Below are 21,072 nucleotides of genomic sequence, written 5' to 3'. Positions count from 1 at the left end.
TGTACAGTGTGTGATGTATGTGCTGTTTAGCCCATGTTTACTGTTTGTGTTTGCACTGCTTTATTACTTGTGTGATATAATACTATGACTGATCTCATCACTTTTCCAACGTTTTTTTTTTTTAATGAAATTGATTATGGATTTTATAACCAAGCGCTTGCGTCGAGGGCCACTGCTTAAACGATCGAGTATATATCGAATGAATGCGTTGACATCACTACCTGTCACAAACTGCAGGATGATGGTGTCGCTTCCGGGTCGTAGTTCCGGGCGACGTTATCGTCAGCTCGAACGCCTGCCCGCGCCGAACGACAAGCTTCTCCGTCTCGTACTCCTCGCACCAGTGGGCGCTGCGGTTCTCCTCCAGGTGCGTGTTCACGCCTGACGACGCCAAGCTGCGTGCTACGGCGACGTAAACAAACAGCATGGGGATCTTGCAAGGGCAAGGAAGAACATGGGGCTGTGACATGCCAAATGTAAAAAAAAGCAATATCGAGACATTGTAATTTTTCCAAGCAGAGCGACAGCGCGAATCCGCGCAGCCGAGCAATCAGGGGCCTCACGTAGAAATCGACCAATCAGGAGCCTCGTAGCAGCCGACCAATCAGGGGCCTCGTAGAAACCGACCAATCAGGAGCCTCATAGGCGTCTCATCTCGCGCCACAGCTAAGATGTTTACCTTCCTTGCTTTCTTCAGCGATCTGCTTCAGGACTGACGCTTCTCAAGGAATGCCTCGTCCGCCATTTCGACACGTCTCCCACCAGATTCTCTTCATGGCCCAGCTTGGCATCACGACGAGTCCTCGTCGACACACACTGCAAAAATAGGTGCGCCGCGGTAAGTACCTTGCGACTGCAATGTCCTGTACAATAGTGATTTTAAATGTAAGTTAGTTATTGTGAGTTTGAGATAGATACCAGTGCTCGAAAATAAGCCGTTGTCCGGTTGTCCGAGACAACCAGATTTGCGCCGGACAACCTAACAGTCTGAACATTGTCCGTGGACAACAAGAAAAATGTGACGAAAACGCCACTTTATTTTATGTTTACATGCACACGACGTTACGCACACGCAGGCATTCAACACCCCGAGTAACCGATTGTAACCGATCATCGGTTACTTGGGTCCAACCGATGATCGATTACGAAATTACAACCGATTGACAACACTAGTGACAGGTGAGGGGAAAATTTACGTAGGAAGGGGACGCGGAAGCATTGAAGGTGAGCACGCCGGGAAGCATCGTGCTTTTGCGAGTCACTGTAATAAAATAACGTTGCATGTCTCTTGTGCGTGAATGCTCAGTACTAGATATTTCATGATGGTTAAAAAGGCTATTCTTGATGTGGTGAATTTCGATGTAGGTAAAAGACCTCAGGAAAGCAAGGGAACAGTAAGAAGATTGGAAGTGCACAAGGAACAATACCACATTGACAGGTATGCTGTCTGAATTTCATGTTTACGAATTAAATACTTCTTGTGTTGAATCCATATATATATATTGTAATGGAAAGTAAGGGTTGTCACATTTTCCTCAGAATACAGAAGTCACAACCCATAGGTTAATTCCAGATGCATAACATGAGGGACAGTATAATAGAATGTGAAACAACATTGTTAAAAGTTAAATAAATGCTTAACAGAGTGTTTATGGTCTATGTGCCTTATATCGACGACCTTGAAATATACTTGATTCATGGAAGATTAGCTGAGTGACGACTGCTATGGAGGCCAGCTTAAACCTACACATACAACATATAGGATCAGTCTGACAATACAATGCCCTCACAACATTATATATATATATATATATCACATTTAAACAGGTATTTAAATCTATTAGAATTAATTGTATCTGTACTAATGGCTCCGTCTATAGGCATGAAATGGGTACAGTACAAGTTGTTGGCACGTAAGGGGTTTTACTATTTTAGCATATGCAATCATTAAACTATTGTGAGTTTCATTTCAGTTATATTACAATGTTAATACAACCATATTATTATCTGTTAACTTTCCGATCACGTCAATTTCATCTGCCTCGGCAAGAAAACCATTCACAAGTTAAATCCTTCGCGCGCCTATGTGGCGCATAGGGCGGTGCCTATCTCCATTTCCTTAACCCGAGGCCCCACAGCTGCTTTCACAGTAAATACTACAGCGGGGGGTTAGTCCACTGGTAGCACTGCGAGTTAACTTTCCACGCTCTATCTCTATTTGCTGAATGATAAGCAGAGAAGCCGTGTGTACCATTTTTTAAGTCTGGTATGACCCGGCCAGGAGTTGAACTCCCGACCTTCCTCATGCGAGGCGAGCACTCTACCATTGAGCCATCGCTGCGGTGTTGAAGCATTCACAAACCGCTGCAAATTCCCACCGCAATTTTCCCTCCCCTCTCCTCCCCTTAAACATTTTTCCCTCAACTGCAAATTTTCACTCGATTGCAACCGTGTCCGACGTTGCGTTTGCGCCACCAGGTGGTGTGCGCAGCTGCTGAATATCGGCGACAAGACGGCGAACGTGCGCGTGATGACGCGCGCGGACGCCATCGTCGGCCAGTACAGCCTCTACGTCGAGACGGTCGCCCAGGATGCCGACGGCGTCCTGCACCACCGATACAAGCACGACGACGACATCTACCTGCTCTTCAACCCGTGGGCTCCAGGTGCGAAGCGCGGCGGCGGGCGTGGCCTGATGCCGGTGATGTTTGTGACGTCACAGGTGTGGCGAACGCTGGTGATGGGTGTGATGTATGCTGGTGACGGACGTGACGTGTGTGATGTGTGCTAGTGACGTGTGTGACGTAGGCTTGTGACGGGTGTGATGTATGCTGGTGACGGGTGTGACGTGTGCTGGTGACGGGTGTGATGTATGCTGGTGACGGGTGTGACGTGTGCTGGTGACGGGTGGGACGTGTGCTGGTGACGGGTGTGACGTATGCTGGTGACGGGTGTGACGTGTGCTGGTGACGGGTGTGACGTATGCTGGTGACAGGTAGGATGTGTGCTGGCGATGGGTGTGATGTATACTGGTGACGGGTGTGACGTGTGCTGGTGACAGGTGTGACGTATGCTGGTGACAGGTGTGATGTATGCTGGTGACAGGTGTGACGTGTGCTGGTGACGGGTGTGACGTGTGCTGGTGACGGGTGTGACGTGTGCTGGCGACGGGTGTGACGTGTGCTAGCGACGGGTGTGACGTGCGCTGGTGACGGGTGTGATGTATGCTGGTGACGGGTGTGACGTATGCTGGTGACGGGTGTGACGTAGGCTTGTGACGGGTGTGACGTGTGCTGGTGACGGGTGTGACGTGTGCTGGTGACGGGTGTGATGTGTGCTAGTGACGGGTGTGACGTGTGCTGGTGACGGGTGGGACGTGTGCTGGTGACGGGTGTGATGTGTGCTGGTGACGGGTGGGACGTGTGCTGGTGACGGGTGTGATGTATGCTGGTGACAGGTGTGACGTGTGCTGGTGACGTGTGTGACGTAGGCTTGTGACGGGTGTGACGTATGCTGGTGACGGGTGTGATGTATGCTGGTGACAGGTGTGACGTGTGCTGGTGACGGGTGTGATGTATGGTGTGACGTGTGCTGGCGACGGGTGTGACGTGTGCTAGCGACGGGTGTGACGTGTGCTAGCGACTGGTGATGTATATGATCGATAGGTGTGGCTCTCTAAACAGCCGGTATATCCAGGTGGGTGACAAATCTGTCTCCATTAAATTTTTACACATTACATTAAATGCACAAGTCGCTCGTGCGAATGCTGCGGGGAGTTACGAATCTCAATCGTCCTCGCTCTGTCTCAGTCTCACTCCATTTTTTTTTACAGAGGACGATGTTTACATTGAGGACGAGGCAGAGCGGGAGGAGTATGTGTTAAACGAGACTGGCAGCATCTGGGTCGGCAACTGGCGTCGCTACGGGCCGTTAAACTGGAACTATGCACAGGTACACGCCATGTCACGTGTTAGGTGGTATGAGGCTGCAGCGTCTACACTTCCTGAATGAATCCGCGTATTTAGATAGCTCGTTTAAAGTAAAGTTAGTAAAATTTCTAGATGTCTATAGCGAATTGTAGATAACTCTACGATCGCTAGTCCTGTGGGGTGAGAAGCCTTAGTCCAGCATTCAGCTACGTGCGCGTGTGTCAGATATTCGTACAAACATATTCCTGAACTGTGGTGTCTGCGTTTGAATGCTATTTTATGACTTCCAGTTTGAGGATGTGTCGCTGGAGACGGCTTTATATCTGCTGGACAAGGCAGAGCTGGGCTCGAGCGCTCGCAGCAATCCTTGCCAGGTCATTCGAGTGCTTTCCGCAATGGTAAGGCAACCGCCCAGTCTTGGGGTGGGAAAGTAACGAGTGCTTGACTTCGTTAACAAGGTGTGGGGTTTGAACTCTTCCGCCCCAGCAGAAACGGGAGGGTGGTTATCCATCCGTCTTGCCTAATCAGGGCTGGGGTGAGGTGGTGAGATGATATTGCTTTGTTTGCATGCACAGTGTTTCTTTACAAATAAGTGTGATGGCGTCTGCGTGGGGCCTTAACTATTCCTGATTGATCAGTGCTCGTTGCTTTGTACGAGAATCGAGCGACCGACCCTACCATTACTAAAGAGCCGCGGGATTGCTCGCAGGTGAACTGCAACGACGAGGATGGGGGCGTTTTAGAGGGAAGGTGGACGAAGACCTACCCATCATCGTCGACGCCGCCGACGGCTTGGACGGGAAGCGGCGAGATACTCGGGAATTTTGCGGATAACGACTACAAGGCGGTCAAGTACGGACAGTGCTGGGTGTTCGCCGGACTCTGCACGACGCGTACGTACACTCAGCTCACGCCCGAACCCTTCTGCGCCACGCATCCAGCCGTACCCGCCCCCGAACACCTCGTTAACATGCGCATCGCTCTTTTAAGTGAGAGACCAGGGTTCGTAGCGGGTCTTCCAAAGTCTTATAAGTACTTATTTTGCCAAAAATAAAATAAGGGCCCTTATTAGTACTTATTTTTGGTGAAATCTTAGAAAAGTACTTAATAGTCCTTATTTTTCGACTTACTGTTCTCGACTTAGAGTAAGAATTGTTGTATATATAATACGGAATAATTAAATCTGCTGTGCAATTGTGTATATAAATATTATTAGTGTACTTTAATAGTCGGTGGTCTATCAGAAATCACGTAAAAACGTCTTATTTTGGCCTCCAGAAAGGGTCTTATAAGTCCTTATTTCAACATGTGTCTTACTACTATGAACCCTGGAGACGTCGTAACGTGCGTTGTGAGTGCGGCATGTAAGTGACGTGTAAGTGACTGTGTCGCTGTGGCGTATGTGAGACATGTGAGACGTGGAAATGCGGGGGGAGCACTAGGCAGTGTGTGCGACACAGATGGCACACAGCAGCCTTGTGAATGACGCACACGCGGAGAGCATGGAGTCATGGACATTGAGCACGGCGGTTCTACGGCGAAAAATGGGAAAGAAAAGATCGTGCGTGTCATGTCGCGTTTGCTTTGCTCGTTTACTTCTATCCTTTATTGCTACTTTTATCGTTTCTGTCGTGCAGTGGTGCCTGCGTTGTACGTGCTATGCTACGTTTGTTCACTGACGTGTTCTATCGTTTCCATCACGCAGTGGCGCGTGCGCTGGGCATTCCCACGCGACCGGTGACGTGTTTCGAGTCGGCGCACGACACGGATGCGAGCATGACTGTCGACTTCCACTACGACGAGGACGACCAGCCGGTCGACTACCTCAACGACTCCGTGTGGTGAGTGCGCGCGCGAGTCGTGTACGCTCAGGCGTGTGCACCGATAGATGGTATCGTTGTCCAAGCCCCTGCTGTAATTGTTTACTCCGTGCATAATCCGTGTGCATGTGCTTGCTGGTAGAGGGTGCTACTTGGTCTCCAGTGTAATGATACTAGGTATAATAGGTATAGTAGGTGCAACTTGGTCTCCAGTGTATGACCCCGTGTGTAATCAGTGTAGATGTGTGCATCACTAGAGGGCGCTATCCGAGCCCCAGTGTGATATCTGACCTCGTGTGTAATCAATGTAGACGTGTGTATCACTGGAGGGCGCCACCTGTGCACCACTAATTATCTGCTCTGGTGCGTAATTCACGTAGCAGTGTGCACTGCTAGAAGCCATGTCGCACTGTAATATCAGGCCAAGTGCTTCATCGATGTAGACGTGTGCATAACCAGAGGGCGTCACCCATGCCCCATTGTAATATCTGACCGTGGGTTGTCGCTACTGCAGGAACTTCCACGTGTGGAATGAGTCGTGGTTCCGGCGGCCGGACTTGCCGAGCGGCTACGGAGGATGGCAGGCTTACGATGCTACTCCTCAGGAAGTCAGCGAAGGTAAAGCGAACACTCAACACTTGTACATGGGTGTCATCTGTTTCACTTTATGTGTGTGTGTGTGTGTGTGTGTGTGCGTGCGGGCGGGCATGCGTGCGTGCGTGCGGGAGTGTGAGTGTGTAGGGCTGTCGTAGAATGTAGGCTATGGATTTAGTGAACAATTTAAAAAAAAATCTTTCTTCTTAATGTTAAATAATTACACTAAGTAAATAGATTTATCTTGAATTGCTTAAAATAATCTTGAACAATTGGACTGAATGTACAATGTTCGCGGTTTTTATCATTGTTTGCACTGTAGCTTATGTGCTCTTGAACATGTAATATATTACAATATAATATAATGGGTGTACATGTTCTTCGTGTGGCTCTAACATTGGCGTGACCTTGCTGTGACAGGTGTCATGCGGTGTGGACCAGCACCCGTCAATGCCGTCAAGAAGGGAGACGTGTATCTGCCACACGACACCTCGTTTTTGTTCGCCGAGGTCAACGGGGATAAGGTGTACTGGGTCGTGCACAAGGTAAGCAGCGCGATCGGTTCTGAGGCGGGTGGGTGTGCATGGTATCCAGCAGGCTGTGCAGGTGTGGATTTGTTAGGTCGCCGTCTGTGCGCGCGTTGTTGACAGGTGTCGGTGTGTTTCCTCGCAGGACGGCACGATGACGGCTGACGGCATGAGCAAGCACTGCATCGGTCAGAACATCAGCACGAAGGCCGTCGGAAGCGACGAACGCCTCGACCTCACGCACAACTACAAGCACACCGAGGGTGAGTGCGCCGCGCCGCGCCTCTCGCGCGCGCGCGCGTTGCCGCAGCGATTCAGGGGGGGTGTCGCTCGACTCGCGTGGCTGTGACATGCTGGCGCCATGTGTTGCAGGCACGGAAGAAGAACGGCTGTCCGTGTTTCACGCGAACAAGTTCAGCTCGCGTCGCGATCAGAACATTTACGATAAGAAGATGGAGGACGACGTCAAGTTCAAGGTCGTATCGGGCGACGACGCGGTCGGCGTGGGCGAGGTGAGAAGTACTCGTAGGTGGCGCTGCTATCGCCTGTTTCACTTGACCTTGCTTAGATAGACTGCTGTGGTTCGCTGTGATCACCGTGGCTTTTTATTATGATCACATCGTAATATGCGTCTGTTGTATTCACTGCTCTTGCACCACATCTTCCAGGACGTCGCCGTCACCCTGCAGATGACGAACACGTCCGATGGCGCGCGCACCGTCGCCGTGGCGATGTGCGCCAAGATGGCATTCTACACGGGAATCACCGTACAGGACGTCAAGTCAGAGAAGTTTGCCGTCAGCCTGGAGCCGAAAGCCGGTATGCAGCGCCTTCTAGTTGTCTTAGTCGTGCCCTTAATGGAGCGGTGCGCGTGTTGTCCATGCGTGGAACTTAGCGATGTCAGGCGGTGTTGTAGTAGTGGGGGCGCAGAATGCCGGGAGGCTGTGTGCTCCCCAAATTCTAATACGATTGTCAAAAGCTCGCCCAGTGTACCTCATGTCACCCTTGCACCACCCTAGTGTCACCATTGTACCACCCTCATGTCACCCTAGTGTCATCGTTGTACCACCCTCATGTCACCTTTGTACCACCCTAATGTCACCGTTGTACCACCCTCATGTCACCCTTGTACCACCCTAGTGTCACCGTTGTACCACCCTCATGTCACCCTCGTGGTCGCACTCACGGCCACCCTTGTTGTCACACTTGTACCACCCTTGTTGTCACACTTGTACCACTCTTGTTGTCACCCTTGTACCACCCTTGTTGTCACACTTGTTGTCACACTTGTACCACCCTTGTTGTCACACTTGTACCACCCTTGTTGTCACCCTTGTACCACCCTTGTTGTCACACTTGTACCACCCTTGTTGTCACAACTTGTACCACCCTTGTTTCACACTTGTCACCACCCTTGTCTGTCACCCTTGTACCACCTTGTTGTCACCACTTGTACCACCTTGTTGCTCCTCTACACTATGTACCACCCTTTGTTGTCACCCTCTGTACCACCCTTGTGTCACACTTGTTACCACCCTTGTTTGTCATGCTGTACGCGCTTGCTACCACTCTTTGTTTGCCACCCTCTGCCCTACCACTCTTGTTGACCACACTTCTGTTACCACCCTTGTTGTCACACTAGTACCACCCTTGTCTGTCACCTTGTACACTCGTTTCACCCTTTGTTTACCACCCTTGCTTGTCACCAATCTTGTGATCATCCTTGTCTAGTCACTACTATGTACCACCGCTTGTTGCCACACTTTGTAACCACCCTTGTTGTCACACTAGCTACCACCCTTGTTGCTCACGCTTGTACCCACTCGTTACGGATCCCTACTAGACTTCGTCACCCTTGTACCACCCTTGTTGTCACACTTGTACCACTCTTGTTGTCACCCTTGTTGTCACACTTGTACCACCCTTGTTGTCACACTTGTACCATCCTCACGGCCATCTTCACATCCACCACCGTGACCACCCTCCTACCACCCTCGTGGCCAACATTGCACGTACGAATCGCTCTCATGAACTGTTTGCAGAGGAGAAGGTGACGATGCTGATTGGTAAGGACGACTACCTGGACAACCTGGTGGCTGATGGCGCGCTGAAGACGTTCATCAAGGCGAGCGTCGCCGACACCAAGCAGCTGTTCGTCGAGTTTGACATCACAGACTTCGTGAAACCGAGTCTCGGTGTCGAGGTGACGATTATCTCATGATAGAATAATAATAATATATCTCAATATAATAATATCGGGGGTGAATAATATTACAGGGTGCAAAATTAACGCGAGTCCGGAGTCAAATACTAATATCTAATATAATAATAATATAATATATAATAATAATACTAATAATATTGAATAATCTCATATACATCTCTATTAACTTATCTATGTTGATTAAAACCTGACTGGTGCGTGGGAGAAAGAGAGCTGCAAACGTGTGCGTTGGTTATGGTTTGGTACTTTGGTCAAGTCGAGCCGCACACGAGGGCGTGAATCTCATTCTTGCGAGGATTAGCTTCTCGAGTGACTCGAGAAACGGACACGAGGAAATGCAAATCGAAAACCAATATCAAAAGTCCTGAGTTGATGTTTTTTTATAATTGAGTCCTGATTGAGTGGATGTGTTTATAACGTTCTCAACTCGTGTTTCGTGGCGATTTGATGCGGCGTTTACTGCAGTATCGCTAGCAGTTGAGTCTAGGGGTGCACCGGAACTTGGATCCGGCCGGAACTATCCAGCCGGATCCCCAATTTTCCAGAGTTTCGGTTCCGGCCGGAACCCTTCAGAAACAGTCGGCCGGAACCGGAACTTTTTCGTAATTTCATTTCTGCTACAAGCGTCATCAAGATCAAAAGATCAGTCACTGAATGTAGTTGAGAGTCAATAAAGTAAACTTGCTGACAATATAGTGTTAACAACTTCACACTATTCCGCCCAAAAACGCTTGCCACTTGAACATCGGCTAACTAACTGAACTGAACCTAACTGATGTTAGGTGATTCACGAGATTTTCATTTAAAATCAAATACTCTTAGAGCCACAGGAATGGCATCTGTCTGTTAGCTGAAAATAATCGACTAAAACCAGGGATACTGCAAAACATGCAGGTTTTGCCACAGAATTCGCTCGCGAATAAGATGCCAGAATTATGCACTGTAAGCAGCCGATTCATACATCTAACAACCATCCTGTAATTAGAACTGAGCATTGTCCTATCGCCGGAGTGATGTGCCTGCTAATAATATTTCGTTCAGGCTGAGTGAGTTTGCGCAATACTGGGCCAAAACTGTCAAGTTTATTCCCAGCTTAAGTTCCGGTTCCGGCCAGGTAGTTCCGGCTGGAACTTTTTTCAAGATCCAGCTGGTTCCGGTTCCGGCCGGAACTTAAAAAGTTGGATCCGGTGCACCCCTACTTGAGTCTAGCAGTTTCTTGCGTGTGTTGCGACTTACTGCGCGGCAGCAGCTGCGGACACAGAGGGCGCTACTGCAGCTTCGGGATTGTCGCTGTGTTGCAGGTTCTTGCGGATCCCGTGGTGATGAACGAGGACTTTGAGGTGAAGGTCACCTTCACCAATCCGCTGCCGATCGCTCTCAAGAACGGCCACTTCCACGCAGAGGGCTCTGCGATCCACGCCAGCATGCAGCGACATCGGTAAGATACCCTGTACTACTACAACGCAGAAAGTGCCGCGTTCGACTCTGACGCTGATAATAATTGGATAATCGGAGGCTGTTGGAATGCCGTAATTTATGATTTCTTATAATATGATATTAATTAGCGATGTAATAGAATCTAATGATGCTGTAATGTCGTGTAATGCAATGCAATGTAAAGTGAAGTTGCGCTGTAACGAAATCATTCTGTTATCGTGTTAACGCCTGTATGTTATTCGCTCAAATATGTGTGTGAAATGTTCACATCAGCGTAGTCGTATCCACTGACTGTGTGACGGTGTGACCTTCACGTTGCTACAGAGGGCAGATTGCTGCCAACAAGGAGGTCACTGCGAAGATATGGGTGAAGGCGCTGCGCTACGGACGACGCAAGCTGCTCGTGAACTTCTACTCTGAGCAGCTGAGCGGAATTCAAGGTCACGCCTTCATCAACGTCAAGAAGTACGCTCCACGGGAGAAAGAGGAGGAGCACGAGGAGGAGGAGGTGGACGAAAAGGTGCAGGCGATCAACTCGACCAACAACGGCGAGCTCGACGCCGTGGCGCCCCCTGTGAACAGCGCGGTGGAGGGTAAACCGGAGAGCGGCGGCGCTGCGGACGAGGAAGCGATGGAGACGGGGGCACCGGTGGGGGAGTGAGCGTTGTCGTCACGGCAACGGCAACGAGTGACCCCGGAGAGGTTGGGTGGGGGCATCTGGGGGCGACGCACGCGCGGGGTTAGAACTGTTGGCGAGTGAGAGAGCCCTCGCTTGACACGAGCAGCGTGCTACAAGAACGCACTGTTTGGCTACCGACGAAAAGGGAGCGACGTTTTGTGAGTAGATTCATAGTGTTTGTGTAGAGAGTGTGGCAGTCACGGCAAGTGAAGTCGCGTTACGTATATGGTAGAGTAGGAGTAGGGGGAAGGGAACTGTTGTTAGGGTCTGTAAAGTGGGAATGTAGTTTTTGTACATAGATCATGACTAATAGTGCAAAAACATTAACACTTGCACCTGGTTAACTCTGGGCCTAATCTCCTCTGAACTGGTAGTGGCAGTTACACTGTAAATGACCAATGTATAATTGTTTTCACAGTCATCATGCAAAGAACATGTAAGCGTCTCTTTGGAGATTATGTAGACAAGATGTAGGGTTTATAGGATAGAGTCGGTTGTCGGTGTTCACTAATAGTGTTGTGCCTGTGTGTCATATGTAAGATAACAACTAGATATATGCCTGGTTTATCACGGTACGTATTTCTGTCCGTCACTGGTAAAATACTGGCGTCTAGCTAGTTTTAGTAGAATCGTAGCAGTGTTTGTCGAGTAGCGAGTGTGTGTGTGTGTGTGTGTTACTTCTGTATTTTACGTATTTTTACGTGCTAGGTGTTCTTTGTTGTAGGAAGCACTCAGCCAGCAAGATCACAATTATCTTCTATATGGCCTGTTGATGCAAGGTCTAGGTTTTGGGAAATTTTCGTAGAAACACCCGTTGCTAGCAGTGTTGTGACAAAGCTTCCAGATTGTAATGTGCACATATGCATCGTGGTGTTTTCATGCGGAGATTTCGCAATCGTTAGCAATCTAGAACTCGGCCGTGCATACGTGAAGTTAGCTGTTATCCTGTGGTAGGGATACGTCATTATAGAATATGTGACCCACTCCAGCATAATACGGACTAAGTCGCAAGTCATTGTTTTGAGTAATGAGCACGCACACATGTCAATGCTGAAAATGGCCTACCTGGACAAAAATGAGATTTTTACAAAAATAAGTTCCTAAGTGCATATTTAATCCGGATATATAGGTTCAGATATCTCTAGATTATTATGGTCATTTTTAATTTAAAAAAAACAAAAACATTTCAAAAGCTGCATATGATATTCCGGAATAAGTCGGTTTCCGATCTTCAAATTTCTGTAGATCGGTCAATTTTGTAGATATAGCCAAATATTATATATCATTTTAAAGGTAATTAACTGATCTATTCAGATATGCACATAACTCAATTTGTAGAATTTCCTACTTAATCCTGGTTTTGCTGGTATGGAGCGGGTCACATATATACATTTATTGTAATCGTTAGAGACACTTTATCATTAGTCTCTCGTTTTGAATGAACTCGTCAACATGTGTGAGTTTTGTGGAAGGTGTTGTGACGTGTTGATATAATACAGTGAATTATTTTATCTCACGAGATTGTTGTGTGCCGTATTCGGTTTAATTTTCTATATCTTGTTTATATCAGGTTATGAGTATTTAGCATGCGCTGGGTGTGAGTGTCACTAATTGTAGTTGCAAAGCCGGCATCTAAATACACATGAAGGTAGTGATTTTTTCGCATTTCAATTAGGCATAGCATTTGATTAGCTACTTATTAGACAAATATTAAGATGAATTGTCAGGATTTTCGCCGTGGACATTAGTACAGTAGACATGGGCAGGTGTCCCCCGCCTCTCTCATTCTGACGTCGATATTCGTTTTGTCACTCTACATGGTTAAGTGTGGTTTTCTATTGTAGTGTATAACATGTATAATGATAGTATGACATACAAGTAAGACGTATGTTTGTTTCTCTCCTGCTTCTGTATAATAACATTAATCAGAATTTAATAAATGGTGTGAACATTTAACATGATTTTTACGGGCTTTCAGTGAGCAGCGTTAATATCTGTGGATTGTGTCTCTATTCGTGATATATACGATTAATCGTATATGTGTAATGTGTAAAAGTACGCATTTAACGGCGATGTGCTTAAACTTCGCAATCGATATTTGATCACACAGTATCCCCACGCGGTTTTATTTCACGCGCATTTAATGACATATATTCGTATTAGTTGTGGCACGATGCAGACCTTTTCATCTATTCTTAGTTTTCCCCGTAAATCGTAATAAAATCTGGTTTCACGTCAGCAGAGTTTATACACCAATCAACTTTTTTGTAAGTGCAGCAGAGCTATTTATATAGGTACCAACAAAGTCGGCTGACTGCAAGAAGCAATAGGTTCTTGAATATATAGGTATGCATTATATGCATGCAGATATCGCATGAAATCGTCACAGATCATCGTAACAGAAGTGTATTGATATCTTTATATTATGCACTTCTGATCCTAATACTTATTGGTTATTATTACTTCATTTGTTTACTTCTAAAAACCTAATATAATGACCATTCACAAACACGAATAGGCAAATGAGATGCGATAGAACGTCCGTCGAGCGAAGGCATTAAACCGCATGACTACTTACTAACAGGATATCTATCACTAAAATAGGCGTAGCTTTACCTGATGCACAACTCAAACGCACCGAATCTATTAGGAAATTCTGATCACCATGCCACCCTCATTGAGGAGTATTAGGCCCACGTTTCGCGTCCGTATTCTCTCTACACCTGCTGCGCTACTGCTAGGCGCTTCATGGCCGTGACGTAGATCTAGTATGTATAGCGTACGTTCTATATTTATGGCCGTAATGTTTCGAGACTCGGGTGCGAATGGTGTTTAGCGGAATTTGTCGTCTTGCTCGCTGATGCTGGAGCAGAGACAGAGTGTGCACATCAGACCAACCATCTGCAAGAAAAATGATTGTCGTTATTGTTTGCGCTGGAATTCCTTCTACAATGCAACACTTCCTGTCTGCCTGCCTGCGTGTCTGTGTGCATGACTGCATAACTGCATAACTACATCATCATCACCTACATAATGGATAATGATTAACTTCATTATCCCGCTGTTTCCCAACTGTATCGTTATCTCTCTCTCTCTCTCTCTCTCTCTCTCTCTCTCTCTCTCTCTCTCTCTCTCTCTCCTCTCTCTTCTCTCTCTCTCCTCTCTCTCTATCTCTCTCTCTTCTCTCTCTTCTCTCTCTCTCTTTCTCTCTCGCTCTCTATCTCTCTTTCTGTCTTTCTTTCTCTCTCTCGCTCTCTCTCGCTCTCTTTCTTTCTCTCTCTCGCTCTCTCTTTGTCTGTCTTGGCTCATGCCACATGCTTTGTTATAGCGACACCACTACTTGCTTCACTGTTGGCAACATCATGGTATCGCCCCCATTGTATACGTACCAGTTCGGCTATCACCATCGTACCCAAGGATATCAGCATCCCAAAGTGTCTTCGGTACCGGTTCATGATCTCTTCGGAGCAGCCCTAAACAGTAAGAGACTTCATGTCAGGTCAAGTCACTCCCGTAGCCACGCGATCGTTGGGGCGCTAAGATGATATTTGCTCTATCTTCGTTCATCCTGATTTTCGGCCATTCTGATACAATCCACGGTGCTTCTTCTAAACTCTTAACCAACTTAACTTCTGTAAACCAGTTCGAGCGAGAGCATCTCATTCTCTTTTCTCCTTCCAGACAACCATGCAAGATTGTCTGTGCAAGTTGCACGCGTTGGACTTGAAAGTTGGACTCGCGTCACCGAATACCCGTAAGATTTACGTTTCAACGCTTTCCAGCAAACGAAACGAGTTGAGACGGTAAGGAGGGAATTTACAAGAACCACGCGTGTATTGCGCCAGCGTAGAATTACATTCATATTATTCTGGAGACGTGCAGAGTGAGTGATCATGAGGTTGACATCGATTACACTACAAAATGCATAGCACTACCGCGTGCCAGAGTACAGTATTTTTGGGACAATACGTATTTCGTAGTTAGAGAAGTTCAGTGAGCGGCGGCGGCGGGGATCGGAGATTCATACGCTTTATATTGTCATGCACGTCAGCAGGAAACAGCTGATCTACTATATATGCGCGCGATGGCGTTCATGACAGTGTAGTATCTCAACCCTCCAGGCGGCGAAACTGATTAATCGCATACTCCATGCTGCAGCGATTTCCACAAGAAATATGAGATATAACCTTGACAACATATCAGTTTTTACTAGCATCAATCAACTGCTCTGCATGGGGATCCGATTTTAACAGTTGGTCGCTTTGGGAGTTATTGATTTACGACAGTAGATGGCGCACCGAGAGATAGCGTTCGCCCGTGTATCCGTTAATGCATGACTTCGGAATCTCCACGTTACGTACGGCGTAGTCGACGGTTCCGTTAGCGCCGCAGCATCGGCTCTGAAACATGGCCGATATGTTGCTGTAGTATGGTGCCGGGATGGGTGGATGGACGGACGGATGCACGCACACACGCACGCACACACGCACGCACGCACGCACACACGGAGGGAGGGACGAGCGGACGGAAAGACTGACGGACAGACGGACGGATGGATGAATGAATGCATGGAGAGCTGGATGGATGGATGGATGGGCAGGTGGGCGAGCTATCGAGTAGTTACATGAACAGACAGATTGATTAAGAGATGGTCAGTTTAATTATGAATTACTAACAAACTGTTGTAAATGGTCGAGCGTGAAGTGGATGTCATCATATCCGGGTGTGTAGTAGAGGTTTACGTAACGGTCTATCTCGGCATACAGAAGCTCATACATCTGCAGTATAATACATTACAGTCATAACCAAGATTCCCTTATAGATGCGACTCTCCAATGTAAAGAACAAATTCGTTTGAGCGCATTACGTACTTCGCTTTGCTGCTATATACTTTCGTAGTTATTATTAGTATTAAATGACGTTGAAATCAACAATCACCTCCCACCAACCACCGACACACTACCACACAACCCTCAGCCCCTTGCCTATCACACCACCATCACCCCGTGACTACCACACAACCCTCAGCCCCATGACTACCACGAATAAGAACGTGTTACCTTTGCTCTGGAAATCAGCGCCCAGACCGTAACCGCGATTACTCCAAGAAGCAAAAATGACACCAAGACGAAGAACTGCAGAAAGAACAGCGACATTAAGTAACCGGCGCGCAAGCCAACATGGCGCGCGCGCGAATGCGTAATAAAAATGAAGATCATAATGAAGATCATAAAACCAATATAATTTCTGGTGCGGTCGCACCGGCCGAATAATTCAGTCGTTACGTCACACAATCCGTTGACAAACTTTGCGATCCGCACATCGGAAACGCCTCACGTACCGTGCTGAGCAGGAATTTGTTCTCCTTGAACGATCCCAGACAGCCGAAGAAGCCGATGACGAGACCGCAGATACCCAGCACGAGCATGAGTATACCGCTAGCTCTCATGCTCCACAGGTCGGGGCTTCCCTCCACCGCTGCAAGCGAACGAAAGTCCGTTACCATGGAAACCTGCGTAGAGCTTCATCGGCTCTAGTAATAGGGTCGGGGCTCGCACATTTTTCCCGAGGGGGCAAAAGCATATGCGGTTTTTCTTCTGGGCAGTTGACAGTTGGCCGTTCACCGCTGGTACTATACTAAGGCCTGGGGCCGCTGCCCTCCTGCACCTCCCATCCCGGCTAGCTACGGCCCTGGTGAATCATGCCGATGTTTGCTCGGATTGCGTAATACATTTATTATATGAACACGCTTTCCTGTGTATAAGTTTCATTTGCTTAGAGCTCTATATACGTTTCACAGAAACGAAATCAGATTGCAGTTTACGGTCTGAAATCTAATTACCTGATATATATTTGATAAATTCCAAGAATCTGATGTCTCCGATGAACCATAGACCGACCGTTGTCATGGCAATGGCAGTCATCTGATAACAACACATTAAATATGTAAATTTAAACAATGATTCAACAATTAAAAGATATGTATATAATATGAAATTGTGCGTTTGGAGGGATGTTACAATATTTTATCATTAATTTCAGAGTTTTTGTCGTACATCATGGCATCACTCTGATGGTATATCCTTGACGCTACGAAAAGAAAAAGACGCTATTAGGATCGATAATAACCGGTGATGAAATATCGAACGTAGCTAAAGCTGTGCATGTTGACTCCAGGGCTCAAAGCCCTTAGTATTGGATTTATTTAATTTTTTTATTAGGATTACATCAATAATTACAAATTTCTAGACTACGTTTCTGTCTGTGACTCCTACTAACTTACATCACTCCGACTTTATAAAAACATGCTATTTAGTTTAGGATAAATATTATAAACACGTGAAAGCTAGCGCATGTTCAACTCTACGGATAAGCTGCGGGAATCATTCAGTTTTTTTAGATACTTTGCGTAAACGTTGGTTGGTGTTGGTGTTTGCTCATCGATGCATCGTTCGACCGGAAAAAAACAGCTAGAAAGCCGGCGTGAAGGGTATTATAAATCACAGTCACACCATATTATCCTATCAGCGCATATCTGCCAAGTGATATAAAGCACAAGGCACACTAGACCGACCCGCGGGGTTGACACCAGAACGCGTTTATGGTGATGAATTTGTGTGAAATATTTACTTACAGCATGTTTGCCGATAACACTTTGCGCGGAGTGCTCGTCTCAACACATAACGGCCGTGCAGTGTACGGTAAGATATGTACAAGGGCTCCCTGTTTCTAATAATCCCCCATCTATCTATATAATAATATTTTATAATGAACCGGTCGATATACTTATACTGTGTCCCTAGTATGTATATATATATATATGTATATATATATATATATATATATATATATATATATATATATAGATACCCATACACACGCGCGCGCACGTACGCATATACGCACTCGCAGACGCACCACGCACGCACACATGCACACACGCACACACGCACACGCGCACGCGCACGCGCACGCGCACGCACACGCACACGCACACGCACACGCACACACATACATATATATATTATATATATATACGTATAGAGATACAGGATATCGATCGGTTGCCATGGTGAAGTTAGTCAATGCGCAGGTTATATATTATTCGTTGTTCATATTTGCAAGAGTAAAATTGAATATAATATAAAGGATTTTACCCCTGATGTTATTCTCCGTCGATTATATCATGTTTCAGCGCGTCTGCCACGCAACGTACTTGTGTTATAACATCAATAGTTTACATGTTGTGAATTATATCGTCACCCACGGTGCAGCCACCGAGTAAACATGGTTGCGGGCAGTTCCGAAATCACAAGAAAACACATTCTATTTTAGCGCCAGTGGTCAACGCAGACGGTCACGCATCGTGCGCTTCCAACAAACCGCGTTCAGGACTCTCAGCGCTTCCGACGTTTAACTGAATTCTCGCTTATATACGTCACGGCGCTTTTGAATGCATGCGGCTATTGAGCGGTGTGTGTCGCGTGTTTGGTTGCCGCGCACCTGCCTCCTAGCCGCGCGGCTGGTGAAGAACAAGCATGATGGAGAGAACCCATGCAGGGCGCGCGGTTAAAGACGTATAGTGTTTGCCGAGACGGGCAATAAAACTGTTTGAACTTCAGTCGACAAACACGCCACACGGGGGGCTACAGTATAAGCACCGCATCCACGAATATTGTGTGACTGTCGTCGCTGCTGTCTATAATGCTCCGAAATAGCTTTGAAACCGAACAACTAAAACAGTAGGAATGATTGAGATTCCCGACAATATAGGCCCTATAGCGACAATAAATATGACATGTGGGTGCGGTATATTTTTTTTACTGAGCTCAACATACGCGTTTGAGATCTGCACGTAAACCGTGCATCAATGCCGTGCATGCAATATAGATGTCACGTCACGTGGGATTTATTGCATGCACCCACGCGGCTTTTCCTTTTCATACTGGTTGTTTTAGAACGCGCCTTCGTGAATAATACGCGGCGCCATTTTTGCCGACAATATCACACGAACGTCAAAATGGCGCATTGCGCAAGCTATTATCAAGAGTAGATAATCTACTCTTGATATTATGCAGCCTTTGGCAAGCGTTACGGTTATTCAAACGAAACCAGTGCCTAATTCATGAGCGAAAGCAGGGGCGAACAGCGGCGCCCTGAACATTGGCTTCGTGGGCGCGCCAAAATGTAAAGTCCATGAGAAATTTAAACTGCTTGAAATAAACAAAATGCCCGACAAGGGCAATGCAACAAAGTGGCATAAACCCTTCGACCTAATATATGAAATAGGAAGCCTAAAAAGCTTTTTTAGTCACGAATTTTCATGTTTTTCACATACTGGCTAGGCGCGCTACGTCTGTGAAGGAGAGCGAATATAGGGTTTGCCACAAGATTTCAAACACCTTTCCTATGACTCTGAACAAAACAGCGATTAATTAATCGCTAGTAAAATCATTTGCTGGCGGTGTGATGCTCGTATATGTTCGGCTGCTGTATAAGATCTGATTTACACGATCGTTTTTTCACGTTTCGTGAAAAATTCCAAATTTTCCCCCCTAATTCTAAACGCCTGAGTTATCCATCCATGTTCACGTCAAATCGTATCTCTGACTATATATATATATATATATATATATATTGTTGAAAAGTTCTTGGGTTTCACAATACAGTATTCAGTTGTTAATATTTGAAAAAAAGAATAATCCGCCATTCCGTTATACACTATCGGTTTCTAATAATAATGTCGAAAGCGCTAGTATATTATATAAACGAAATGTCGGGTTATTCTTTTTTTCATATATGTATATATATATTTGGAAAAAACAAAAACAAGATATAGTTAGTTTAGATTGTTTGAACATCGGAAATGTAGAACAGAGCGGAATTAATAGTACGCGAAGAAAAATTTATTTGTGCCATATATTCAAACATTAATTAGGTTGCTCAGTAATATATATAATATTAACTTAATTATTCGCACAATGTTATCATATTTATGTTCCGGGTCCTGTATAGGCCGACGCGAACACGCAAACTTACCCAGAAACAAAACGTGAAGACCAGCAACAGATATTTCATCAACTTAAACGTTCCTTCGACCGCCATGGCTGTTCGTTTACGATGCTGACGATTACACCGCTTCGATTTTATCTTGTGCGACGTTACACGGTTTCCACATACATACTCTTCTCCTTATCTCACACTCAATCAACTTTATCATGATCTCGGCCAATCACAACGTCTCGCTGTTATTGCTGCTTACGCATGCCGCGTGCTCGCATTGTACGTGGGGTGCTTAGTGCTACCTCACTTGCACTGTCAATATTGGGATGACCAGTCCCATAAATGGGTAAAATAGCTGAAAGAGCGCTGAGCAAGCAAGAGACGCCCGCGTTCTGGGTTCCTTTCATTTTTACAACATCCGCTGTGAATTAGTCATGGAACGGATCTTGACTTTGCTGACGATATTGCACTATCAAGTGACTCGGTGAACCAAGCTCAAGAATTGCCATGTGGTGTGGAGACTCAATGCAGAAAGCTTGGACTATCCTTGAATACTAAAAAGACCGAGGTAGTACCCTTTAACATTCCGGATAACGTAGAGCTGACTACTCTCGATGGTAAAATATTAGCTGTCAATGATGAATTCAAGTAGGCCTACCTTAGTACCTAGGCTCGTATATCAGCTCGTCAGGTAAAGATATTGGCGTGAGAAAGGCCCAGCCTTGGCGTGCGCTCCACAAGCTGAACAACATCTGGAACTCAAATATGGCGAAAGGGCAAAAAAATCGTATCTTCGTGACCTCGGTAGAATCAATTCTCACTTACGGATGCGAGGCCTGGACATTAACAGTACGAGACG

The 21,072-nt window shown here is 46.4% G+C and overlaps 2 protein-coding genes across 2 annotated transcripts in view; one reads left to right on the top strand and one right to left on the bottom strand.

Annotated features, from left to right (window-relative positions):
- The window catches only part of LOC106808082 (coagulation factor XIII A chain-like), a 15,154-nt gene extending 2,878 nt beyond the window's left edge, over nucleotides 1-12,276 (top strand). The window contains exons 5-18 of the mRNA XM_014810647.1: nucleotides 1,366-1,438; nucleotides 2,479-2,666; nucleotides 3,833-3,951; nucleotides 4,220-4,327; nucleotides 4,639-4,822; nucleotides 5,635-5,770; nucleotides 6,264-6,367; nucleotides 6,764-6,888; nucleotides 7,016-7,133; nucleotides 7,243-7,382; nucleotides 7,539-7,689; nucleotides 8,913-9,073; nucleotides 10,396-10,532; nucleotides 10,856-12,276. Coding sequence (XP_014666133.1) covers nucleotides 1,366-1,438; nucleotides 2,479-2,666; nucleotides 3,833-3,951; nucleotides 4,220-4,327; nucleotides 4,639-4,822; nucleotides 5,635-5,770; nucleotides 6,264-6,367; nucleotides 6,764-6,888; nucleotides 7,016-7,133; nucleotides 7,243-7,382; nucleotides 7,539-7,689; nucleotides 8,913-9,073; nucleotides 10,396-10,532; nucleotides 10,856-11,192 — 2,081 coding nt within the window. The 3' untranslated portion in view covers nucleotides 11,193-12,276. The remainder of the gene's footprint in view (nucleotides 1-1,365; nucleotides 1,439-2,478; nucleotides 2,667-3,832; nucleotides 3,952-4,219; nucleotides 4,328-4,638; nucleotides 4,823-5,634; nucleotides 5,771-6,263; nucleotides 6,368-6,763; nucleotides 6,889-7,015; nucleotides 7,134-7,242; nucleotides 7,383-7,538; nucleotides 7,690-8,912; nucleotides 9,074-10,395; nucleotides 10,533-10,855) is intronic.
- A 489-nt stretch (nucleotides 12,277-12,765) lies between these two features.
- LOC106808074 (CD151 antigen-like) lies at nucleotides 12,766-20,393 on the bottom strand. The gene is made up of 8 exons (XM_014810631.1): nucleotides 20,250-20,393; nucleotides 17,053-17,134; nucleotides 16,552-16,688; nucleotides 16,271-16,345; nucleotides 15,887-15,988; nucleotides 15,509-15,610; nucleotides 14,600-14,683; nucleotides 12,766-14,111 (listed from the first exon to the last, which is right to left on the bottom strand). Exons 1-8 carry the CDS (start codon nucleotides 20,313-20,315, stop codon nucleotides 14,043-14,045), a joined length of 717 nt encoding a protein of 238 aa, XP_014666117.1. The 5' UTR covers nucleotides 20,316-20,393; the 3' UTR covers nucleotides 12,766-14,042.
- Between the last annotated feature and the right edge of the window lie 679 nt (nucleotides 20,394-21,072).

The sequence above is a fragment of the Priapulus caudatus genome, unplaced genomic scaffold, assembly GCF_000485595.1.
Source record: "Priapulus caudatus unplaced genomic scaffold, Priapulus_caudatus-5.0.1 Scaffold252, whole genome shotgun sequence".
Taxonomy (NCBI): domain Eukaryota; kingdom Metazoa; phylum Priapulida; class Priapulimorpha; order Priapulimorphida; family Priapulidae; genus Priapulus; species Priapulus caudatus.
The sequence above is the reverse complement of the archived record's forward strand: the minus strand, read 5'-3'. Positions and strand labels throughout refer to the sequence as shown.

Coding starts and splice junctions, on each gene's coding strand:
- LOC106808074 (XM_014810631.1), bottom strand. CDS start 20,315: ATGGCGGTCGAAGGAACGTTTAAGTTGATGAAATATCTGTTGCTGGTC. Junction 16,689..17,052: donor ATTTATCAAATATATATCAG/GTAATTAGATTT, acceptor GTTCGCTTGCAG/CGGTGGAGGGAAGCCCCGAC. Junction 15,989..16,270: donor CGCTGATTTCCAGAGCAAAG/GTAACACGTTCT, acceptor ATTATACTGCAG/ATGTATGAGCTTCTGTATGC.